This window comes from Dermacentor variabilis, chromosome 4, assembly GCF_050947875.1.
Source record: "Dermacentor variabilis isolate Ectoservices chromosome 4, ASM5094787v1, whole genome shotgun sequence".
Lineage (NCBI taxonomy): Eukaryota > Metazoa > Arthropoda > Arachnida > Ixodida > Ixodidae > Dermacentor > Dermacentor variabilis.
Genome location: NC_134571.1, coordinates 51,422,826 through 51,445,810, shown reverse-complemented (window position 1 = coordinate 51,445,810; position 22,985 = coordinate 51,422,826). Strand labels below are relative to the sequence as shown.

Here is a 22,985-nt window from a genome sequence, read left to right as displayed (position 1 = left end):
CACGAGAATATTTCGCAAGCCTCAAATGTTCCTGCTCTTACACTAATATGTATGTCCATAGCGTAATCGAACTGTGTAGGTGCACGCACTCAAGAAAACTGTTTGGTTGTGTGCCCATCAAAAAAAGCAACACGTGTAACAAACTTCCGCTAATCTTCATTTTATCGCCAACCAGCTAGGGCAGTTAGTTTTCGCGAGTCTTTAAAAAAAAAGAAAAGAAACAAACGCATGTACGGTGGCATCCTTCCAATGCGCACCCCTGTGAGCACTAAACGAGCGAGAAACAAGCGGTCACCCCTTTGAGCGATTAGGAACGAGATAGCCATCAGTTTTGCAAGCGCAGAAAGCCGAAACCGCCCGCGAAACAAAATCCAAACGGCCGCCCGCCCCCGTGCACACCAATGCGCGAGCGGTAGTAATATAGACGTGCGGGAGCAAACTAGCGCTAAAACAAACCATGCATTGAAAACAGTGGCAGCGCATGACAAAAAAGAAAAAGTTAGGAAATTGGTGCCGTTACAGACAGGGCGTAAATATACGGCATAGACCATTTTCGGGCTTGTTCACGGCGCCGTATATTTACGTCATTGACCGTCAAAGGGTTAAGGGCAATAAAATTGTCGCCATGCGCCGTATGCTATATGTGTGAACGAAAGCGTGCGAGGGTGAGCCGGCGTATGTGGCTCAATCTCGCGTGCGCAAGCGAGGAAGGCGGGGCAGATGTGCGCCCTGTCCTGTCGCACGTGAGGAGGCAGAAGGAAGGAGCGAAGGGGGCGGGGACATTTTTCTTCTGCGGCTGCTGCTTACGGCGCGACCATGCAGGCGCCGTATCTTTGACGCGGCCAAAGTGCACACCCGCGTGGGCCTCATCTTCAAAGCGATCTGCCATATTTGCAGAGTGCGCGCAGTGCCGGTAGCTTCGTATGCAATGTGCTTTCCATGTTTCGTTCACGTTGAAGCAAGAGCTGTACGAAGGTCAATCCGCTCGCTGCTACTGCCGCGATTCCTCACTCCAGCATATTTCAGCGAGTTTCCGCAGTCATAGAGCGAGATGTGTTCATGTTTACTTGTGTACGCGGGACACCGTGCTTGTTAATTTAGTTGGTAATAGAATGTTTGCAAGTTTATACGGCCGACGAAACTACAGTTGAACCTCGCTACAACGAAACTGACGGGGCGCGCGAAAAATTTCGTTAAAGCGAAATTTCGTTGAGGCGAAAACAGGCCAAAAACACTGTCAGGTTGGACCACATAGTCCCAAAACATCATTTATTTCCAAAGAAGTCGGTCAGCTTCTTCTGCTTCTTTTTTTTTGCCACGAGTGCAGTGGCGCGGCTTTCGCACTCGGTGAACAGTTGCATCGCGACGTCGTCATCGTGAGCACCGAAAAATCTGCGGATCACATCAAAAGCATCCATCACTTTTATTGCAGGTGGTGGCGCTAAGTCCTCCGCGTCGCTGTCATCATCCGATGATGCGTCGTTGTGGCGAACGCCCTCAATTATAGCTTCGTCACTCAGCTCCTCGTGAGCTAGCACTTCACTGTCAACAGCGATGTAGTCGCCGATGTGAACATCGGCCGGCACATCTCCGGAGTCCTGAAGGGCTGCCCATGCCGCATTGGCCTCTGTGGAGGGTGGAGCAATTGTACTGCAGCCTTCCTCGTCCGACGTGGAGTTCGCTGCCAGTTGAGCATCGGAGTGAAAGCCGGCGTGCACAAAACAGTTGTAGATGATACTGCGACTGGTTGCCGTCCACGCTGCTGAGACCATCTGTACAGCCATGTACAAATCCACTTCGATTGCCCGACCGGTGTCGATGTTTAACACCAGCCGCTGAATCAGTCGCTGTCGATAAGCGCTTTTAACGCTATTGATGATACCTTGATCCAGCGGCTGGATTAAAGCCGTGCAATTCGGCGGGAAGAATCTTACTTCCACGCTTTGAAGCTGAACGTCTTCAACGTTATGCGCTGAGCAATTGTCGATGAGCAAACAAACCTTACGTTTCTTTGCCGTCATGTCACGGTCGAAAGCGGTTAGCCACTCTTTGAAAACGGCCCGTGTCATCCAAGACTTCTTATTGGCAACATATTTGACGGGCAGGCTCTTGCCACCTTTGAAGCACCGCGGCTTCGCACTTTTGCCTATCACCAGTGGGCAGCGCTTGTCAGACCCGTCCATGTTGCAGCACAGGAGCACAGTCACACGCTTTTTGCTATGCTTCCCTCCGCTGCATGGCTGGCCCTTCATGTGAAGCGTCTTGGAGGGGAGGAGCTCGAAGAAAAGTCCCGTTTCATCGGCATTGTATATGTCTGATGTGGCATATTTCTCCATTAATTCCGGCACAGTAGCTGATGCCCAAGCAGATGCAGCGTCGGCGTCTGATGAGGCCGACTCCCCACACAGCACTTTAGCGACGATTTCATGCCTGGCCTTAAAACGGGTCAGCCACCCTGAGCTGGCTTTGAAATCATTGATGCCCAGCATACAGGCATAGCCAAGTGCCTTTTGCTGCAACATGTTTCCGCTGACCGGCATCTTCTTTGCGCGCACGTCGAGGAACCACGTGTACAGAGCCTTCTCAAGGTCCTCATGAGCCGCTTGCGTCAGCTTTTTCCGCTTCGCGGATGTCCCCGAAGAAAGAGCTTGCGCTATCGCGTCTTTCGACTTCAAGATCGTTGACAGCGTGCTCTGTGAGATGCCGAAGTCCGCTGCAACATCTCCCTTTTTCCTGCCACTGGATGCCGCGCTGATAATCCGTGCCTTCTCTTCAAGCGAGAGGAACTTCCGCTTTCTAGATGAAGTCGCCATGCTCGCATTCATTACAGCGCACTAGCAGCACAAGCACGAGTGAAAAAAACTAGGGCAAACGCGCTGCTGTTGCCAGGCTGCTGCGTCCTTTGGCAACGGATTGGTTGCGGCTCTGAATTGGATTGGAAGAAAACGGGAGCTTGCCCCCGCGCCTTGTCGCAAGGCAGCCAGCCCGATTGTCATCAACACCAAGCTATGGCGGTGATCATGTGCGTTTCAGTGAGTGGATTAGTTTGGTCCAGCGAATGTTTAGCGAAACAAAGCAGCGTGGGCCTATGGAAGTACATAGATGGGCGGCGATATGCTTGTTTTATTGTAAGATTTATTTTTAAATCGAGCTTCGCATAGCAAAAATTTCGTTGAAGCGGAAACGCGCCCCAAAAATGGTTCGTTGTGATGAGAAATTTGTTCCATTACTTTGTATAGCGAGCTGACGGGGAATTGGAAATATTTCGTTGAAGCGAAAATTTCGTTGAAGCGACGTTCGTTGTAGCGGGGTTCGACTGTACTATCCTTACTTCGTATAGCTACCTACTAATTTGCTATCGCAATCGATGCTTCGCTTTTCAAATGAAGCTGCGAAGAAAAAAATTTTTCTCCGCGCCACTTGGCACGTTGGACCACATTGACCGCGTCTGGTTACGTTGGCTGTGCCAGTGCTTTGAAGTATAGATGTTGTTGTTCACGCCACCATGACGTAGCGTATATGCGCATGTGCTCACGCCACATCGGACTATACACGCGCCTGAACCGAGCAATCTTTTTCTTTGACTTTCATTAGTTCTAATTTTTGTTGCATCCCTATGAAATTCAAATTAACGAGCTTTTACTGTAATCATAATAAAAAATATTGACACACGAAATGCAAACACGTGTAGAGCTGCGTGCAAATTTCGCATTGGGAGTATCGTAATTGTCGGCGATTTTTTGTTTTTTGATCGTCATCATTTCGTTGATTATTAGATGTGCAGTGTTTAAAAGTGTACTTAACAATAAGAAAAATTCTATCATGGTGCATCTTTTAATCATGTATTATACACGTCTGCATTCTCTTTTCTCCTTCGCAGATTGTTCACATTACAAATGGGGGCTCCAGCAGTGGGACGCCAGGTGAAAAAGCATTTATGTGTGCTTTTGAAGGCTGTGGCAAAATGTACACTACACCCCACCACCTCAAGGTATGCATTTAGCTGTGTTTCTTAAAGGGTCTCTGAAACAATGATGGCTGTGGTAAAATTCAGTGAATCACTAATGAAGTACCTCTTGAATTTAATGGAGAGTGAAGCTCAAGTACTTTGCTTAAAATCATGAAATTTTTTAATCAGTCTTCTACATTGCACCTTTTTATAAAGGGAGCAATTGAAGAAAAATTCGCCCTGGTCTGGAATTCGAACCCGGGACCACCGCCTTTCCGGGGCAGCTGCTCTACCATCTGAGCTGACCAGGTGGCTAGCAAGCGTCAAACTCTTGCCTTTGCTTCGAGTTGTTCATAAATTCGGCGTCACCCTGCCATCTGCTAACCGCCTGGTTAGCTCAGATGGTAGAGTGGCTGCCCCGAAATGGCGGTTGCCCCATGTTCGAGTCCCAGGCCAGGACAAATTTTTCTACAACTGCGACGCTTCCTTTTTTTTTTTTTTTTCGGGGAATCCGTATGGGTTTTCATTGTAGCAATTGCTACGATTGGGTGAATGTCTCGTTTTCCCTTTATTAATTACTTCTCTGCACCTTGCGATTTTCCCCGGAACTATTACGTCGAACTCTTACCTTCGCTTCGAGTTGGTGATAAGTTTGATTTCGCCCTGCCATCTGCTAGCTGCCTGTTTAGCTCAGATGGTAGAGTGACTGCCCTGGAAAGGCGGTGGTCTCAGGTTTGAGTTGCGGACGAGGACAAATTTTTCTTCAACTGCGAGGCTTTTCTTTCGAGGAACATGTATGGATTTCCTTTGTAGCAATTGCTACGAGTGGGTGGATGTCTCATTTTTTCCTTTATTAATTACTTCTCTCCACCTTGTGGGTTTCCATAGAACTATTACGTCATTTGCCTATTCATGAGTCATGGCAATGCAAGTGTTGCTTGTGTTGTAATACTATAATGATCACAGCTGTGGACTTCTTAAGGCATTATGGCAAGCTTCTCATGGCAAAACGAGCACAGTGCGGAAGGCAGGAACACAGAAAGAAATACAGTCAAACCCGGATATATTGAACCCACATATAACAAACTATTGTGTATAACGGACAGCAGTGAAATCCGCCTGAAAATTCTTGCATGGCACTTTTATTTTATATATCAAATTACCTGTAATTATATTGTAATTTTTCGTGATCTCCTTCAGATTCAATATATCCAGGTTTGACTGTACACACATGAACTTTTTCTTTTTTGCCCACGAACCAGCTACGGTCCTTAATTGGATATCCGAGATTGGATTGGATGCCAGAGCAAGGCCTCCTGGGTCTTCCACAGCATGTATCAAAAACATATATATGGTCTCTGTATCAACGATAAACATTGTTATAATTCAGCAGCGTGGGGAAGATTGAGGAAGCAGTAAAAATGGCCGCAGCATGAAATCAGTGAAAACTTGGCATAGGACAAGGCAAAATGTATGCAGTGAAAGGTAAACAGGATAATTTCATCGGCAATTTTGATGATATAGTGAAAGCATCAGAAAAATTCTATAGTGACCTTTTGTACAGTACCCAGAGCAGCCATGCTACCTTCATTGGAAGTGATGATGAACAGGATGCAAAGGCTCCTTGTATAATTAGAGATGAAGTTAGAAGGGCATTGGAAGGCATGTCCTGAGAAAAATTGGCAGGAGAACATTAACAGCCGATTTAATCAAAGATGGAGGAGATGTGCTTGAAATGTTTGGGGCCCTTTATAAGCAGTGGCTCACGGCTTCAAGTGTACCATAGAGCCAGAAGAATGCCAACATTGTAGTAATCCACAAGACGAGAGACACTAAAGAAGTGAATTATAGGACCATTAGCTTGCTCTCAGTATTGTACAAAATATTCAGCAAGATAATGTTCAATAGAATGAGGGCCACATTTGACTTCAATCGACCAATAAAACAGGTTGGCTTCAGGAAGGGATATTCTACAATGGATAAATTCATGTCATCAATCAGATATTTGAGAAATCTACTGAGTGCAGTCAGCCTCTCTATATAGACATTAGCAGTGTGTTCATTATCAGAGTGTTCAAAGGGGCTGGTTGGTTCATCACAGGAATAAAACAGAAACAGCGCGACGCAGGACGAGCGAGTAAAGAACATAGTGAACAGTGCACCCAGGAAATCTTTAAAGCCTTTTGCATATTCAGAAGTGGTGACCCACACGTCAGTTCTGTTTACCTCATGCTATCAACAATATAACTGAATTATCTCCATGGCTAACGCTTACCGCCCATATTCTTTTTCTTTCTTTTATGTCACCTTCAATGATGTCTGTATATGCTGCTTCTGTAAATAAAGCATTTGGTTGCTAGTCAGCACTCTGTCCTGGGCTCTTTACTCGCTCGTCCTGTGTCGTGCTGTTTCAGTTTTACTCTGTATGGCTTTTATATATGTATTATGAAAAGGCAGTTGGTTCAGTACAGATACCAGCAGTCATGGAGGCATTGCGTAATCAAGGAGTGCAAAAGGCATGAGTGAATATTTTGGGAAATGTCTACAAAGATTCTGCAACTCGCTTGGGTCTCCGCAAGAAAAGTGGAAAGTTACCTATCAAGAATGGGGTCAGGCAAGGAGACACAATCTCCAATGCTATTCGCTTCTTGCTTTTCGCTGCGCTTGTGCTGTGCTCATCTTACGATGAATTACCCTTATCAGTTTTCTCAGATATTAAATGGAGGGTTTTGTATGCAAACCAGCCCAGATTATCTTGTGTTTGTTGGGCTATGTGGGCTTTGCTGCCATAGCCTGTTGTTGGTGGAACAGGTGCATGGACGCATACACTCGGGTGATCGACCTTTCAAGTGCCTGGTGGTTGGCTGCAACAAGAGCTTCGTTACTGGCTATGGCCTCAAGAGCCACACACGCGTCCACACAGGCGAGACGCCCTACCGGTGCACACATGATGGCTGTACCAAGACTTTCAAGACTTCTGGAGACCTGCAAAAGCATGTTCGCACACATACAGGTGTGTCTGTGTGGCCGTCTTGCAACACACGCTGTCTCTGTAACCTATGGTTCATAACTGACCAGCTCTAAGTGCAAACATGGCATAAGATTAGTGCTGGACTATGACTAATCTTTAAATGTTGCAAAACCTCTTCTGCGCCCCGCATGGACGCACTGCACCATTGGACAGAAAGGAAAGGAACTATATTTTTGTTTACTAATTAATCCGCGTTTTTCTCACTTTCCAGTAATTTTTGAGCGCACTTCGAAGTTTTGCATTCGTCAAAGTAGAAAGCAAAAATAGCTGCCTCCAGAAGCACCACGCACACTTTGAAAGATTGCAGATCTCATTATTCTGTTGCTCTGCGGCTGATTTTATCAATAGATTGAGCAGCAGCGAATCTGAGGATACTGCCTTTTCATCAATCTTTTACTCTGAGAGCGGCGACGACACAAACCAGCCTGGAAAATCGGTGGCCGCAGCTCAGCTAGTTTCGCTTTTTGCTTTGGCTTGTTATCGTTTGTAGTGCTTGATAGAACTTGCAGAAACTCCAAGAAATGCTATGACAGGAAATTTGAGCAGAAAACAAGTGTTTACTGCAAAACATGCAACATTCCACTATGTTCTACATCGAGGAACTGCTTCACTGCATGGCACGCCCAACTGTAGTGCTTGTAGTCAAATTTTTTTAGTGGAAGACCTGTGCAGTGAAAAATTTTGATTTTTGCAGAGATAGTGCCTATGAGACAACAATACATTTTGTATATCTCATAATTCGTGTTACACTTCTTTCTTAGTAGATACAAGCATGTCTTTACAACCTTTGTTCAAGTTCATCCCACAATCTTGATTCTGGCAATTATATCTTTTTTATGACATAGACTTTATTAATAAAATAAATAAGTAATAAATAAAATAAATATTGAGTGCAGCAGTTCCTTTGGAAAAAGAAGCCTGGTGTAACCTACAAAAACACCTATTTTCCCCACAGTAGGGAGAGAGTTAACGCCTAATCTTATGTTGTACTCATCATGGCAGGCTGTGCTAATATAGCCAAAGACAAGTAACGGTTGACAATTGGCTTTAATTTCAATTTTCAACACTAGAGGGCAGTGAAAGTCTGGCAAAAAATTCATTTAGCACTCCTACCATCTGTTTAGCCCAGCAACGGAGATTTTAAAAATGGCGGCACACATGAAGAAAGTATGTGTCAGTGATGTCTCTAGAAAAAGAGCCGCTGCTTGGAGTAGTTCTGACAGCAGCATTGCTGAAGACCTCGAATTTGTCTCTGAGAGTGACTGCAACTTTGTTTACGAGTATTAGACAGCATTAGGTGATGATGAGGGCACATTGGGGGGTGCACGTGAGTCACAGTGCGTGTTAATTTTCATGTTGATTCGAACCAGAAACCAATCAAGTAGTATATTTTCAGAATCAGAATGACAACAAAAAAAAATTTGGACTACATAAGAAGATTTGGCGAATTTGACAAGTCTTTTTCGGAATCAATTTGGATGTTAAAAGTGTTAAAAAGCAATTGCAAAAGTAGTATTTCTGATAAAGCTTTCCCTCGGGCTCAATTCTGGGGACATACCGTATAGACTGGTGTATAGTGTATAGAATAGTGTAGACTAGTCTATAGAATAGTGTAAGGGCTGTACCCCCTACCTGGCAGCCCAAGTTCCCAACGGAGAAGCAATTGCTTTCGGTGCCGAGATGCCGCTCACACATTGGCGAATTTCGTGCGCTGCGCACCTCCCCGTGCTGCTACTAGATGGCGAGAGCTGTGCATTGACCTTTGATGCAGTGGCACATCTGGGGTGTGCACAAGTCACTGGCTGCGTTGGCACCATTTTGGCCAGTAGGTTTGGTCCCACGTAAGGGCTGTGCCTCGTCCAAATTGTGAAAAAGAAAGTGTGGACGTTACACAAGTCTACTACACGGTAATTTTTTTATGATTCCTTTCATTTACCACTCTTGCCCTTCATTAGCTGGCTCACATGAACCCACGCCTCTGCTATCAGGACTGGTAGTGAGAAAAATAATTGTTACAAAATATTCCATGTTTTTTAATGAGGTAATAAGCTCTGCTTTAGACGTAAGAGCTCATAATTTATCCTGTGTTCATGTTCGCCTTCCCGTAAATCAGTTGGCTCGTTTTCAAAAGTGGTGCAGTCTATAACTACAGTCGAACCCAAATATGATGAAGCCATACAGAGCGAATTATTCTCTATATCGAACGTCTGAGACCTACGGAGTGATACTCATGTAAAACACTAATTGCCTCATAATGAACCAGACATTCGATATATCAAACTCTGGGTGTCCACTGCCAACACTATCAAACTCTTGAATGTTAAGATCTGGCTTGCCTGATGCTTCAGAAAGCACAGTGAATGTGCTGCACTGTTGCTGCTCCAACAGTCAAGTAGGCTGGAGCAAGTCTACATTATCTTACGCATTGAGAACGCCATTCTTAGTGGTGCTGAGAAATAGGTCAATGCACAGCCTAGCATTATTGCTTACTACGTGTTGTTTAAATTTTAAGAAGATAGGTTCCTTCCTTGCTCCTTTACTCTACTGGAGATTCTGTATGTAACGAACGCATCACAAAATTCGTTTATGTTTGTTATAGACATGTCTGGGTATACCAATTTACCTGATAAATTGAGCAGCTTATAGCTAATACACGTAGTCGTTATAACCCAGTTAGACTGTATGCGAATGCAGTCACAGTTGTTTTTTAGTTTGTTTTGCATTGTTGGGCTGCAGACATTCATTGCATATCTTGAATGTTGCGGCATTGTTTACTTGTGCAGGGGAACGGCCTTTCAAGTGCCCTTTTGAGGATTGCAATCGTGCCTTCACCACCTCAAACATCCGAAAGGTACACATGCGCACACACACTGGCGAGCGGCCTTACGTCTGCAAAGAGGAGAACTGCGGCCGTTCCTTTGCCAGTGCCACAAACTACAAGAATCACATACGCATTCACACAGGTTTGTATTGTGGGAGGGCTGCCCTGTTCCTGTGTCTCTAGTCTTGTTCACCTGTAGAACGCTCCAAGTGATTTACAGCGATTTAGAGAGGTTGTTGCAATAAAATCTGCCACCCAGCTTGGTGACCAGGCCCAGTGGTATCACTTGCGCTCACCACATGTACCGTGTGTTTCAGCGTTGGCCTTCTCTAATTAGTCAAAATAGGGGATTTGAGACAGAAGTATCAGTTTTGTTGAACGAGTTTCACAGCAGTAGTGGACATAACCATGGACTTTGGGGGACAAGGTGTAATGGCATAGTTGAAATCGTAATGTACTCGAAGCATAAGCTTTTGCTAGAAAGTCTATACCTTGCACGAATTCTAAGATTCTAAGAGAATTCTTGCCTCCTCGGAGCAGTCTCATAACATTTCATTTCCTGTTACCCAACCAGTTTTAATTTTTGTGTTGAGGACACTTTCAGGGCTACTAGCAATCCATACCTGCCAAGTCTCCTGAATTTGTCGGAAAGTTTACGAATTCGGGCTCGTTCTACGATTTTATTAATGTTGCATCAATTTTTACGAAAGACTTTGCTCACAAAAATGTTAGGTGTGGAAGGATAGGGCAACCTAGATTTTAAAAAAATATGCATACAAGAAAGAAGTTGCAGTAGTACCTGTGCCACCCTTTTGTGGCAATGCAAGGCACTAAATAGAGGGCTACTGCTTCAGACATGTTTATTGGGACATCTTCCTGAAGCAGGCTAAATCAGCAAACGCAAAGGCACTGAAGAAGTCACAGTGATCTAAAAACACTGCATTGCCTCTATGTTTCTGATTTGCCTAGCTTGCTGGTTCTTATGTGGTGCGTCTATATGTAAATAATCATAAAGCTCAGTTGTTTAAGAAATTCAGTGTTCATGGGTTGGCAGCTATGTAAATGTTCATTAACAACTATCCGTAGGGATGAAAGTGGGGCATGTATTGCATCACAGGCAATTCCATTTCATAGTTGTTTAGGGACTAAGAGGACAGTTTTTTTCTCCTAGTTTAATTTCTGCATTGCACCTTCTTAAGCTCTGGGATGGTATTGAAGCAGATAATCATAGCAGCATGCCATTTCAGATGTCATGCTGTTTTGATGCCACAACCACCTAAGTTTCTGAGAAAATGAAGTGGCCTACCAGCATGAGTGCATAGATATCATTTCTTTTTTTAGTTACCGTATTTACTCGCGTATAACCCGCCCTTGCATATAACCCGCACCCCTAACTTTGAACCCCATGAAATAAAAAAAAATATCCTCGCGTATAACCCGCACACTTACCTGAAAAAATGAGGACTAGGAAGTTACAACTGAGCAAACAGTCACCATTTTAGTTTTCAAAACAAATATATTTGAAAACGACTGCCGCAACGTTGTCAGTGCTGTCGTTCAATTGTCAATCGTCGCCACTCTCACTGCTGCCGTCTGAGGCTTCATCGCCGCTCTCAAAGACGTAATCATCTTCGGTACCATCTAGGCTGTTGCTTATGGCACACTTCTTGAAACTCTTGCGTACCATGTCGGCCGGGATCATCCCCCATGCATCTACGATCCACTGGCACAGCAGTGCAATATCTGGCCTTCGCACGCGTCCCGTCGGCGTAAGGGCGTAAAGGCCATCGGCCATCCACTGGGCATATAGCCGCTTCACGTGAGCCTTGAAAGGCTTATTGATGCACACGTCGAGTGGTTGGAGCATGGAAGTCATGCCGCCAGGTATTACGACAAGGTCTGTGCCGTTGTCAGCGAGGCGAGCTTTCACCGCGTCAGTGTAGTGGCCTCGGAACGAATCCAGCACCAGCATCGAACGGCGTGCCAACAAGGCACCTGGTCTTTTTTCCCAGATTGCTTGAATCCAGTCAATGACGAGGTCACTGTTCATCCACGAGTTATCTTCCACTCGCACAACAATTCCTGGGGGAAGTGGTGTACTCGGTAGAGTCTTGCGCTTGAATATTACATACGGGCGCAGTTTGGTGCCGTCGGCCAAAGCACACAACATCACTGTGCAGCGCAGCTTGGTGTTGCCGCCAGTCAGCACACTAACAGATTTTGCGCCCTTTTTTTCCAGGGTCGTGTCCATAGGCATCTCGAAATATACTGGCGTTTGGTCAGCATTTCCCAGCTGAGATAGCAAGTAGTTGCGCTCTTTCCTCAGTCCGATGACGTAACGTTGAAAGTTGAGCAGCTTCTCCTCGTAAGCGTCGGGAAGCCGCTGGCACATGGTAGTTCGCCGCCGCATCGAAAATCCATGCCTGGCCATAAAGCGCTGCAGCCATCCGCGGCTCGCATGAAACTCGCGTGGAATGTGCATTTCCCGGGCCAGCTTCAGGGCTTGCATCTGCGCCATCTCTGTAGACACAGCGTGGCCACGACTCCTCTGCTCCTCGATGAATTTTGCAAGCTGCGTCTCGAGGTGAGGGTACGCGCCAGTCTTCGGGCCGCGAAACGCTCGCCTGTCCTTGTTCGCAGCTTCGAGAGAGTCTTTTTTCTTCCGCCAGTCGCGAATGCAAGATTCGTCGACATCGTTCTTTCTCGCAGCAGCTCTGTTGCCGATTTGTTCAGCAGCGGCGACGATCCTGAGTTTCTCCTTCGCCGTGAATGATTGCCGCCGAGACACACTCATGATGCCTAGACAAGGCTGGCGAACTGTGCAAACTGGGCGTACAAGAAACGGCACCTTACTCAAGGCCCATCAACGTCTGAACAAAGCGTATGCAAAGCATGCGAAACGCGTGGCCCTTTGTAACGGTGGTGGCTTGCGCCCCCTAGCCTAGGATTCCCCCCTTTTTTTTCCCCCGTAATTTTGTTCGTATTGTGAACTGTAATTTGTCCCTCTTTTATAGACTCACTCGTCCCTAGCCCCTTTTGCACCAATCTTCCAACCTACTCTTTGTCACCACTACCCTTCTCTCATCCACACGTCCGTCCTCCCCTGCAAATCCCAGGGCACCCTCTATATCTATCGCCGCGTCTTCGGCAATGTCCGGACGAAGTGTTCTGCACCGCAAAACGATATGCTCCATGGTCTCCGCTTCCACGTGGTCTTCTTTCAGTCCATACTGGCCTTCGGTGGTCAAAAGGTTGGTGCAATATTAATATGCACTGCAACACACGTTGATGTCGATGGGGATGCGGACTCTGCACGGCAGGCCGCGCGTTGCCGTGAAGCTGACCCGCCGAGCCCCCCTTCTCCGGAATATTCGCGTATTACCCGCACCCCCACTTTTTAAACACATTTTTTCAATTTTTGGTGCGGGTTATATGCGAGTAAATACGGTATGTGCCAATTACTAGTACTTCCTTTATCACAGATGATGGCTGTTAATGACTTATATTCAGAGCTGCTAATTGTGTAGATTTTCAAAGCCACATTGAGTCACACATAAACTTGACTGTTGCAAGGGCTTTCGTCAAAGGGGCATCATTGTACTTGCAAGTGCCAGAAAAAATATACTGTTCTGACTAGCTGCACTGATCTAATTGATACGTGTGTCTCTGGCTCATGCTGTGCGAGCCTCTGGTCTTCGACAACTCCCGTTTTTGTCGTCTGCTTCTCGCTGCGTATGCAGGCGAGAAGCCGTATGTGTGCTTGGTGGCCTCCTGCGGTAAGCGCTTCACCGAATACTCGTCCCTGTACAAGCACCACGTGGTGCACACGCACAGCAAGCCGTACATGTGCAACCTGTGCGGCAAGAACTACCGGCAGACCTCCACTCTGGCCATGCACAAGCGGACAGCCCACGGCTTGCTCATGGACGACCCCCGCCTTGGTATGTTGGCACTTCTAGGAGTACTTATCAGCTTTTGCTACGTTGTTGTCATCCCTCTGGGGCCTAGCAGCACTGCGTGCATGTATGCGAGTGCTTTCTAGTTCACTTACCACTGATGTGTTATGTGTTGTACTTCAGATAGCATTAGTGCTGCACACGTGTGTGGGTGTTTCCTCAGCTGTATGAGCTAAGGTATTGTGCATTATATTGCAGATGGCGTTAGGCATTCTGCTACATTAAAATCTTGTTAATTTGGATTTCGCAGAGCCAGAATAAATGTGCCAATTAACTTTGAATTATCAAACTGCCAAATAAAACCAGTAAGTGGTTTAACTGAATTAATGTGCCTTTATGTATTATATATAAATCCACTAGTCTCATTTTTATTTCACACAAGATCAGCGTCAAAGCCGTGATTCTCATCTTCTCTTGACTGATAAGTACCCACAGCGGCGAGGGCCTTTGAACTTCCTTCACAGCATCTCATCAGCATGAGATGTGCATCTTTATTCAAGTAGCCGTGATTTCCACTACTGCACATGCATCCCGATTATTTATTCTGTCTGTGAGCTGTCTAGCATTTAATCATTTGTCACAATTTAGCCAATCAGTTTGAATTCAGTTTGATGCCAGTGCGAGGGATGCATTAAAACTGCTTTTCATCCTCAGTGGTCCTTGCGGTGTTTGCAGCATCACATGCTATGCACTAAAACAGAATGAAACTAACACTTTCCACAGCTGGTGCAGAAAAATTCGGGGTTGCTATTGTTGCCACCACGGATAGCAACCATGCAGTACTGCAAGCACACAGCCAGACTCTGCCGCTTCCATAGGACGCTAGTGCTACCTACCCTGCTTTTGCTCTTTTGCATCGCACATTTACAGTTGTTTTGTGTGCACTGGCGGTAATCTTTATTAACTATTACACAGCCAAAAATGTTTAAATTAATGAGAGTGAGAAGAATCATATTTTCCGAATTTACTAGATTTTATTGTACAGATAGGCTGGGTGCCCAGGGTGCATTACATTGATGGCCCCTAAACGAGCCAAAACATCAGAAGTTGAATGAGGCTAACGGCCTTGTGCTGCTGCTGAACTAAAATCAAAGAGAAGGAAGAACAGCAGTTAAAAGCAGGATTAGAACAAGGTGCTGCCAAAAACATTGCACTATGTATAGATGTGTCGTACTTCCAGGTGTTGTCACTCACGCCAATGGTGTAGTAGTGATTGTGTCGGTGTTTGGTGTTCTCACTTTTCAGGCATCATATAAAATATGATTTGCTACTCTGTCACGGTGTATTGAAATTTGCAAAATGCTACAAAAATGCAACTGGCGACACGAGAAACCAGATGGGCAATACACAAATGAAATACACCCCAAGTGTATATGTTAGTGTCTCTGCAACACTTTTTGGACATGGTAAATAAATTGTACTAGACGTGAGACAATGCTGCTGTGAGCACACAAGCCAAGTATTACTTGCTTTCATGCAAGCAAGTAGTGTATAAAGACTGCTTCATGCTTTACTGCAGCTTTGTCAGATCCCTGCCATTTGAACTCCACATAATGACTCAATGGCACCCTCGTATGGCTATTTGCTGGATTTTATGGAAACACCGCAATCAGTGATTATATTATCAAAGGCCACAAAAGTGTCTGCAAAGCTAACAGTGTTCATATTGCATCACATATCTAAAAATGACAAAATTCCACTGCGTCAACAGTCTTCTTATAAAAATTCTGTTATGTACTTTGGTATTCGGCAACCGTAATCTTCTCAAGTTGTACCGGCTCCTCCACAGTGCTAAAGCCTGTTTACATACATGGTGCTGTTTGGATGGAAGGGCTCTATGCAGTGCAAGACCACGCCACCAGTGAAGTTTCGCTGACCTCTACTGTAGTGTGCATCTGCATGCTGCCGTTCGTAGGGAAGCATCGCTACTCCACATAGCATTGCACAGTGGTGCGTCAGGATATATATCAAAGTCACGAGTCAAATATATACATATATGTCAAATATGTCACGAGTTCATTAAAATGTGTTGAAAAACCCCTTTAAAACATTTCATCACGTTTGACGTAATAGTTCTGTGGAAATCCGCAAGGTGGAGAGAAGTAATTTAAGGGAAAATGAGACGTCCACCCAACCATAGCAATTGCTACAAAGGAAAGCCATACGGGTTCCTCGAAAAAAAAGCCTCACGGTTAAAAAAGGAAGAGAAGAAAATTTGTCCCTGTCCGGGACTCGAACCCGGGATCACTGCCTTTCTGGGGCAGCCACTCTACCATCTGGGCTAACGAGGCGGATAGCAGATGGCAGGGTGAAGTTGAATTTGTCAAATCGAAGCAAAGGCAAGAGTTTGACGAAATAGTTCTGCGGAAACCCGCAAGGTGGAGAAAAGTAATTAATTTATGGAAAATAAGACACCCACACAATCGTAGCAATTGCTACAAAGGAACCCATACGAATGTATTTCCGCATCGGTTTTTTGCCTTTACGATTCACGAGTGGAATCAGTTAGATGCGAGTGTCATCCATGTTCCCGCAAATAAGTTTTCCTCTTCCTTGCAAGATGTATGCTTTAGTTGAATTTTCATGTGACATCTGTGCCTGTCTGCTTTCATATTTTGATTGTGGCTCTTGTTTCAACACCCCTGGAATAATGCCCAACTGGGTGATGTAGGTTTATAAATAAATAAATAAAATAAAATTTACTTTGGTGTCTCTCGAAGGACCTGCGCAAAGTAGTGTATTGTTGCCCCCTTATCACATGCAGAACTGGGTGTGGAGGAAGAGCTGGAAGCAGACCTAGATGAAGCAGAAACTATCCAAGACGTAGAGGTCATGCATGAGCCAAAGCCAGCTGGAAGACGCCGTAGGGCGGCGAACATGTCCAGCACGGCTGCCACTACGACAACCCTGGTGGTGCAGCAGGCGGGCTCTGCAGCTGGTGACACCCTGCGCCTCTCGTTCGATCCCCAGACATTACAGGCAAGTGTTTATCTGGGGTCACTGCTGGTGGCATACCTGGCAGTTCTGAATATTTTGCAAAGTTTACGAATTTCGGCTCATTCTGCGATTTTACAAATGCCGAGTCAAGTTTTACAGAAAATAAATGCCGTTTGCGAAGAAGTTGTTACGGTGATCAAAGGTGAGGCAGTGCAACGGCAAAAAGAAATTCATTCAAGAAATAAAATGGTGGTACCTGTGCCGTTCTCATGTGGCGGCACAAGACACCATTTCAGATAGTTATTTGCTTCAGACAAGCTCTGACAAGTTTCTGAAGCACATAAAACCGTCTACAGTGCAGTCAATAAGTCGCTGCGTTCCAAAAACATCGTTTTGTTTCTCAGTCATCGCTATTACAAATTTAATTCTGCTTGTGTGCTGCGCCTAGAGGTAAAGAATAGCGAATAAGCTGCTTATGATATTCCACATAAGGTGCATAATTCAGGCAAACTTTAGAAGATGTGTGGCATTCCTCCCAAGGAGCACCCGCCGCGGTGGCTTAGCGGCTGTGGTGTTGCGCTGCAAAGCATGAGGACACGGGATCAAATCCTGGCCGCCACATGCACATTTCAAGGCAAAATGCAAGAACGCCCATGTTCCATGCATTAGGGGCACGTTAAAGATACCCCAGTGGTCAAAATTAATCTGGACACTTTTCGGGTCAGTAAGGAGCACATAGGAAGGCGACAAAGCTTGGGCCTCCCAGCACCCGCCTACCGGCATCCCCCAGCGCAGTCTGCGCGGGCACTGTCGGCGCCATTAGACACTTGACGCGATGTTTCCATATGCCGCGTTGGATCACCGGAACCTCGACACAGCACACAAAGCAAACACCACCATGCCGACATCAGTCGCACAAACGAAAACGTGGCCTACTGGCAGCGTCGTGCGCGAAGAAACAAATCAGCTACTGGATTGTCTTGACATGGCTTACTAAGCTGAAACCGGAACTGCTGTAGAGCCATTCTACCAAACCAGGCAGAAACGATGATGAGCGGGGATTTGCAGTAGCGCCACTTCGTGGGGCAGCAAGGAGGCTCCGTTCAAAACAAAAATGGCGTTCTGCCAGTCGAACCATGCGCCAGTCAGAGTCGGTGTATGGTGCTCTCGATCGAGTTGGCTCAAGGAGTGTCCGAAAAATCAGACGAGAGGTTGCAAGGTGTCCGAACTTTCGGCAGTTGTTATACATATGGTCTATGGGGAGAATGGTGGTGCCGCAAAGCAGACCGAATAATCGAGCATGTCCGAATTTTTGGAGTCCGGAAAATCGGTCGGCGACTGTATATGTACTCTTCATTCATGAATATCAACAATAAGAAAGGAAATAAACTTATAAGAATAAAAAATTTGATGCATTGTTCTACACATAGTTCAAGGCTTTGAAAATGTGCACACGAGAATAATTCGCAACTCTCACCTGTTCCTGCTCTTACACTCAAATTTACGTTCATAGCGTAATCAAACTGCGCAGGTGCGCGCACTCAAGAAAACTGTGTGTTTGTGTGCCTGTCAGAAAAGCATGTGACATGCTTCCACTAATCTTCATCTTATTGCCAACCAGAGGCAATTAGTTCTCGCGAGTGTCAAAAAAAAAAAGCAACGGAAACGCATGCATGGCGGCATCCTTCTTATGCGCATCCCTGTGAGCACTAAACGAGCGAGAAATAGCGGTAGCCCTTTGAGCGATTAGTGATGAGGTAGCCATCAGTTTTGCGAGTGCAAGAAGTCGAAAGCGCCCGCGGAACAGAAGCCAAGCAACAGCCCGCCCGCGCGAGCGGCAGTGTATAGACGCGCGGGAGCCAACTAGCTCTAAAACAAACCATGCAATGAAAACCGTGAGAGGGAGGCACGCAAAAAAAATTCCCCGTATTCCCACATAGTGGCAACACATAATAGAAAAGAAAAAGTTTGGTAATTGGCACGCTTTTTAAACGTACAGACGGCGCCGTATATTTACGTCATTGACCCTCGAAGGGTTAACAAGGTTTTACTGCATATATATTGTTTCATTAGAGAGTTTTAGAATAGGGGCCCCAAGGAGCTTTGCGGGTGTTAGCGTTGGGGCACGTAGGAGTGAAGAGCTTTAGAATAGGGTTCTACGTTTGCAGATAGCGTCTTGTGCTGACAGCGCCACTACGGCGTCAAAGAAAAGCTATTAGAAATAATTAAATAAAATATACCATTTTATGATAGGAATAATGATTTTGACTTGCATGTATTCACATTTAATTACAATTTAGAGGTTATTCTGCAAGCAGCAAACAATTAGTTGCGTATAGTTTTGAGCAAACCAACTTTACTAGCCTTCACCAGCCAAGCTTAGCCGTGTTAGGCCTACGAGCCATAACATCCACAATCGAATTCAAGATTAGCGGCATCTAATGAGTCAATCTTCATAGCACTTGCTAGTTGAGAGAAAGCGATAACCACAGTCACTTCTCCTAGCTTGCGAACTTCACGCGTTACCACGAATCGAACCCAGTTTTGTGTTAGGTTAGAGCAATCGCTTCGATGGGTGCCGCCATGTTTGCTGACGCAAAGCTTTTGGGGCCGCTATTTGGGCTCCCGCTAAATTGATGAAATAGCGTTCCCAACGCAAAACCCAAACGCAGTTTGCGTCTTGCGCATGCGCAGTGGCTTCGACGCTATTTCTTTGGGGCCCCAAAATGTTTGGGGCCCCTATTCTAAAACTCTCTATTGTAACAGAGAGCAACGGTCAGAGTGTTCTATCCTGCAGTGTTAAAGCAGAGAACATCATGGAATATTTATCGAACTTTTTATAGCTTTAGTCCTGATCCTGTTTATGCAGTCCTGCGTCGGAAACACTGGTGGGAGAGTGTAGTAGTAATTCTGTACCATCATTGGTGGGAAGCAGACAAGTGCAGTCCTAGCCAGAAGAAACAATTTTTTTTTTGTCAAGCCAATGTTCATGCTGTTAATGCTTCCTGAACTGGTGAATTATTGCAATGATAGCTACAGGCTTTCATGGCTTCCTGTACAACTGCTTTGGTCACATACCAGTCAAGCCATGTCATCAAAAATTATAAAGATGCGTTTACTTGTGATGTTCAGTTCACTATGTTGCCATAGCCACACAAGCCCTTTTGATTTCAGAAGTACATCGTCTCCTCAAAACCTTAGCAAGCTGGAGCGAAGAATTTTAGCTAGCATGCATGATCCGAACTTAGACCCCTATGAAATAGCTTAATGTGTACCACCTGTTGCGTTTCGCCTGCGACACGTGGTTTTGCCGGCGCGACGGCGGCGGGGCGGCGGACATTTTGGCCCGATCGTCGTCACCGCAACACTCATCGCCAGGTGTTTCCAGGCGCGTCTGCGGCGATGCGACCGCCTAGGGATTTCGTTCCAGTCATTGTGCCCGAAACAGGCGATGCCAAAGCAGGGATCTCCTTCCAGTTATTGGGCCCGAAACAGGCGATGCCAAAGCAGGGATCTCGTTCCAGTCATTGTGCCCGAAACAGGCGATGCCAAAGCAGGGACCATCTTCTCGTTACAGTCATTGTGTCCGACCGGCAGCGCCACGACAGTGTGCTGCGCAGCGCCACGACCAGGTGCTACGAGATCGTGCGCAGCGCCACGACATGGTGCTACGGCATCGCTACGACAGTGTGCGTCACCATTAGCCCATTGTACATTCACGTGCTCGTCTTTTGAGGGGTTCCTTCTTGCCCTCAACTGCGAGAGTATAAAAACAGCTGCCCCCGGACGCCAGAGGAGGGCTCCGATTTCTTCCGTTGAGTGAAGTGCTCTCCCGTCTCTCTACTTCGGTCAAACCTGACCGCCAACTCTTTGCGATGTTAAAATAAACAAGTTGTTTCGTTGTTACCAGTCGACTCATGCTTTGCCGGGACCTTCGGATGCTTGCAGTTGTACCCCAGGCCGCCAGGCCAACGCTACCCTTGGGGCTTGCGACCCAGGTACAACCACGGGCGTCAGCGCCGAGTTCCCAACAGATCGTACCAGCAGTCCGATCCAAACATCTGGTTGCCAGCGGTGAGATCGCCTACGACTTCAAACAACTGTCTGCCAGCGGCGAGATCACGACAACGGAGGCCAGCAGCAAAGAGATGCAGTTGACAGTATGCTGAGCAGCTCAACGACGATCCGGGAGCAGTGCAACGAGCCCTGTGTGACGACTGGTTGCCTGCAGCGGAACGACTGCGCGGAATTCCTGCCTGCGAGGTTTGGTGAGTGCGGGACTTTCTTCTTCTGAGCGTTGCCAGGCTTTTTGTTAGTGTCAGAAACAGAGCTGGTAATTGTGGTTGTCGTTGCTGCCGGGTTAGTTTGCGGCAAGACAATAGTAAGCAGTAGAGAAAGCAGCATTCAGAGCAGCCATGGATTTGAAGTCGTTGCGCAAACCGAAATTGTTGGAGCTTGCAAGAGAGTTGGGTCTGGATGTCTCAGACAAACTCAGAAAACCAGAACTGCTAAAGGCTATTCTTGAGTTAGAGGCTGAGGATGACGAGCTGTCGGAATGCCTTGAGACTATTGAAGAGAGGGAGACTGCAAAAAGAGAAGAGCGCGAACGTAAAGAACAGAAAGAGCGAGAGCAACAAGAGAAAAAAGAAGAGCGTGACCGTCAACACGCTTTGGAAATGAAGCGTCTCGAGATAGAGATGGAACGCGCTCGTAATGGAAGTCAGGCACACGGTGCAGGAGAACGCGTATTGTTCAAAATGACTGACCTGATGCGGCCGTTTAAGCTTGGAGAGGACATTGGTTTGTTCCTGGTTAACTTTGAGCGAACGTGCGAGAAGCAGGGGTTCTCTCGGGAAACGTGGCCACAGCGCTTGCTCACTTTGTTACCCGGCGAGGCGGCCGACGTAGTCGCTCGCTTGGATAGAGAGGAAGCAGAGGATTTCGACAAAGTAAAATCGAGTCTGCTAAAAAAGTACCGGCTGTCTGCGGAAGCGTTCCGTCGGAAGTTTCGGGAAAATGAGAAAGGCAAAAGTGAGTCATATACAGAGTTTGCGTATAGGCTTATGTCGAACATGCAGGAGTGGCTCAAAGAAGAGAAAGCGTTTGGTGACCACGATAAAGTTCTGCAGTGTTTCGGGCTAGAACAGTTTTATAGTCGGTTACCGGAGAACGTGCGATACTGGGTCTTGGATAGGCCAGACGTGAGTACGGTGGCTAGAGCCGCTGAGCTAGCCGAGGAGTTTGTGACGCGTCGAGCTCGCGGAGCTAAGGACGGTCAAAAGGGTGAATTTGGCTCCAAGTCTGAGAGGCCAAGGTTCACGCCCATGAGATTTAAGGGGGACACGCGTAGTGAGGATGCGAGTGAAAGCAATCCGACCAAACGTAAAGAGACGGCAGCCGAAGCCGAACGCAGAAAGCGGTTCGAGATGAGGCGAGCGGGCGTTTGTTATACGTGCCAGAAGCCGGGTCACTTTTCGGCGCAGTGTCCGGAAACAACACCAAAAGTTGTGTTTTTTTCAATAGGCAGCACGGACGAGAACATGAAGCTTCTCGAGCCTTACATGCGAGACCTCCTCGTGAACGGGAAAGAGTGCCGAGTGCTTCGCGATTCTGCAGCTACGATGGATGTAGTTCACCCGTCTTACGTAGAACCCCATATGTTCACGGGCGAGTGCGCGTGGATCAAGCAAGCCGTGGAAGCTCATAGCGTGTGTCTGCCGGTAGCAAAAGTGCTTATTGAAGGACCTTTCGGAGCGCTTGAGACGGAGGCGGCAGTGTCATCTATGCTGCCAACCCAGTACCCGTACCTATTTTCAAACAGGTCCGATCACCTCCTGCGCGAGAAGGGGCTTTTGTTTGGTGAAGCTAGTGTTCAGGCCTTAACCAGATCGAAGGTTCGGGAGCTCGCTGCAAAGGCGGTAGTTGCGGGGCCGACGTTATCAAACAACGAAAAAGGGTCAGAGGCGCAGCAAGCTGATATTCAGAGCACGCCCGAACAGAATAAAATTGAGTCTGTAGCGTTGAAGGCGCCAGATACTGGAGAGGAAAATCCCGATTCGGGAAAGTTAGAAGAGCTATCTACTGATTTGCTCATCGCGCCTACGTCAGACGGACTTGATAGGTTGCTAAAAGTCAGCCGGACGGCTTTGATAGCCGAGCAAAAAAAGGATGGCAGCCTGGAAAACGTGCGCTGCAATGTCAAAGAAGGTATCGCCAGGAAAACTGCGCGTTTTGTGGAAAGAGGTGGAGTCCTGTACCGGAAATATCTAGACCGCCGAGGAGTGGAGTTCG

The 22,985-nt window shown here is 46.6% G+C and overlaps 1 protein-coding gene across 2 annotated transcripts in view; it reads left to right on the top strand.

The window, feature by feature from the left end:
• LOC142579122 (uncharacterized) overlaps positions 1–22,985 on the top strand; it is a 41,421-nt gene that overhangs the window by 10,613 nt on the left and 7,823 nt on the right. For both annotated transcript variants that reach the window (XM_075689017.1, XM_075689016.1), the window contains exons 7-11: positions 3,881–3,991; positions 6,761–6,962; positions 9,764–9,943; positions 13,542–13,742; positions 16,522–16,736. In XM_075689017.1, coding sequence (XP_075545132.1) covers positions 3,881–3,991; positions 6,761–6,962; positions 9,764–9,943; positions 13,542–13,742; positions 16,522–16,736 — 909 coding nt within the window. The remainder of the gene's footprint in view (positions 1–3,880; positions 3,992–6,760; positions 6,963–9,763; positions 9,944–13,541; positions 13,743–16,521; positions 16,737–22,985) is intronic.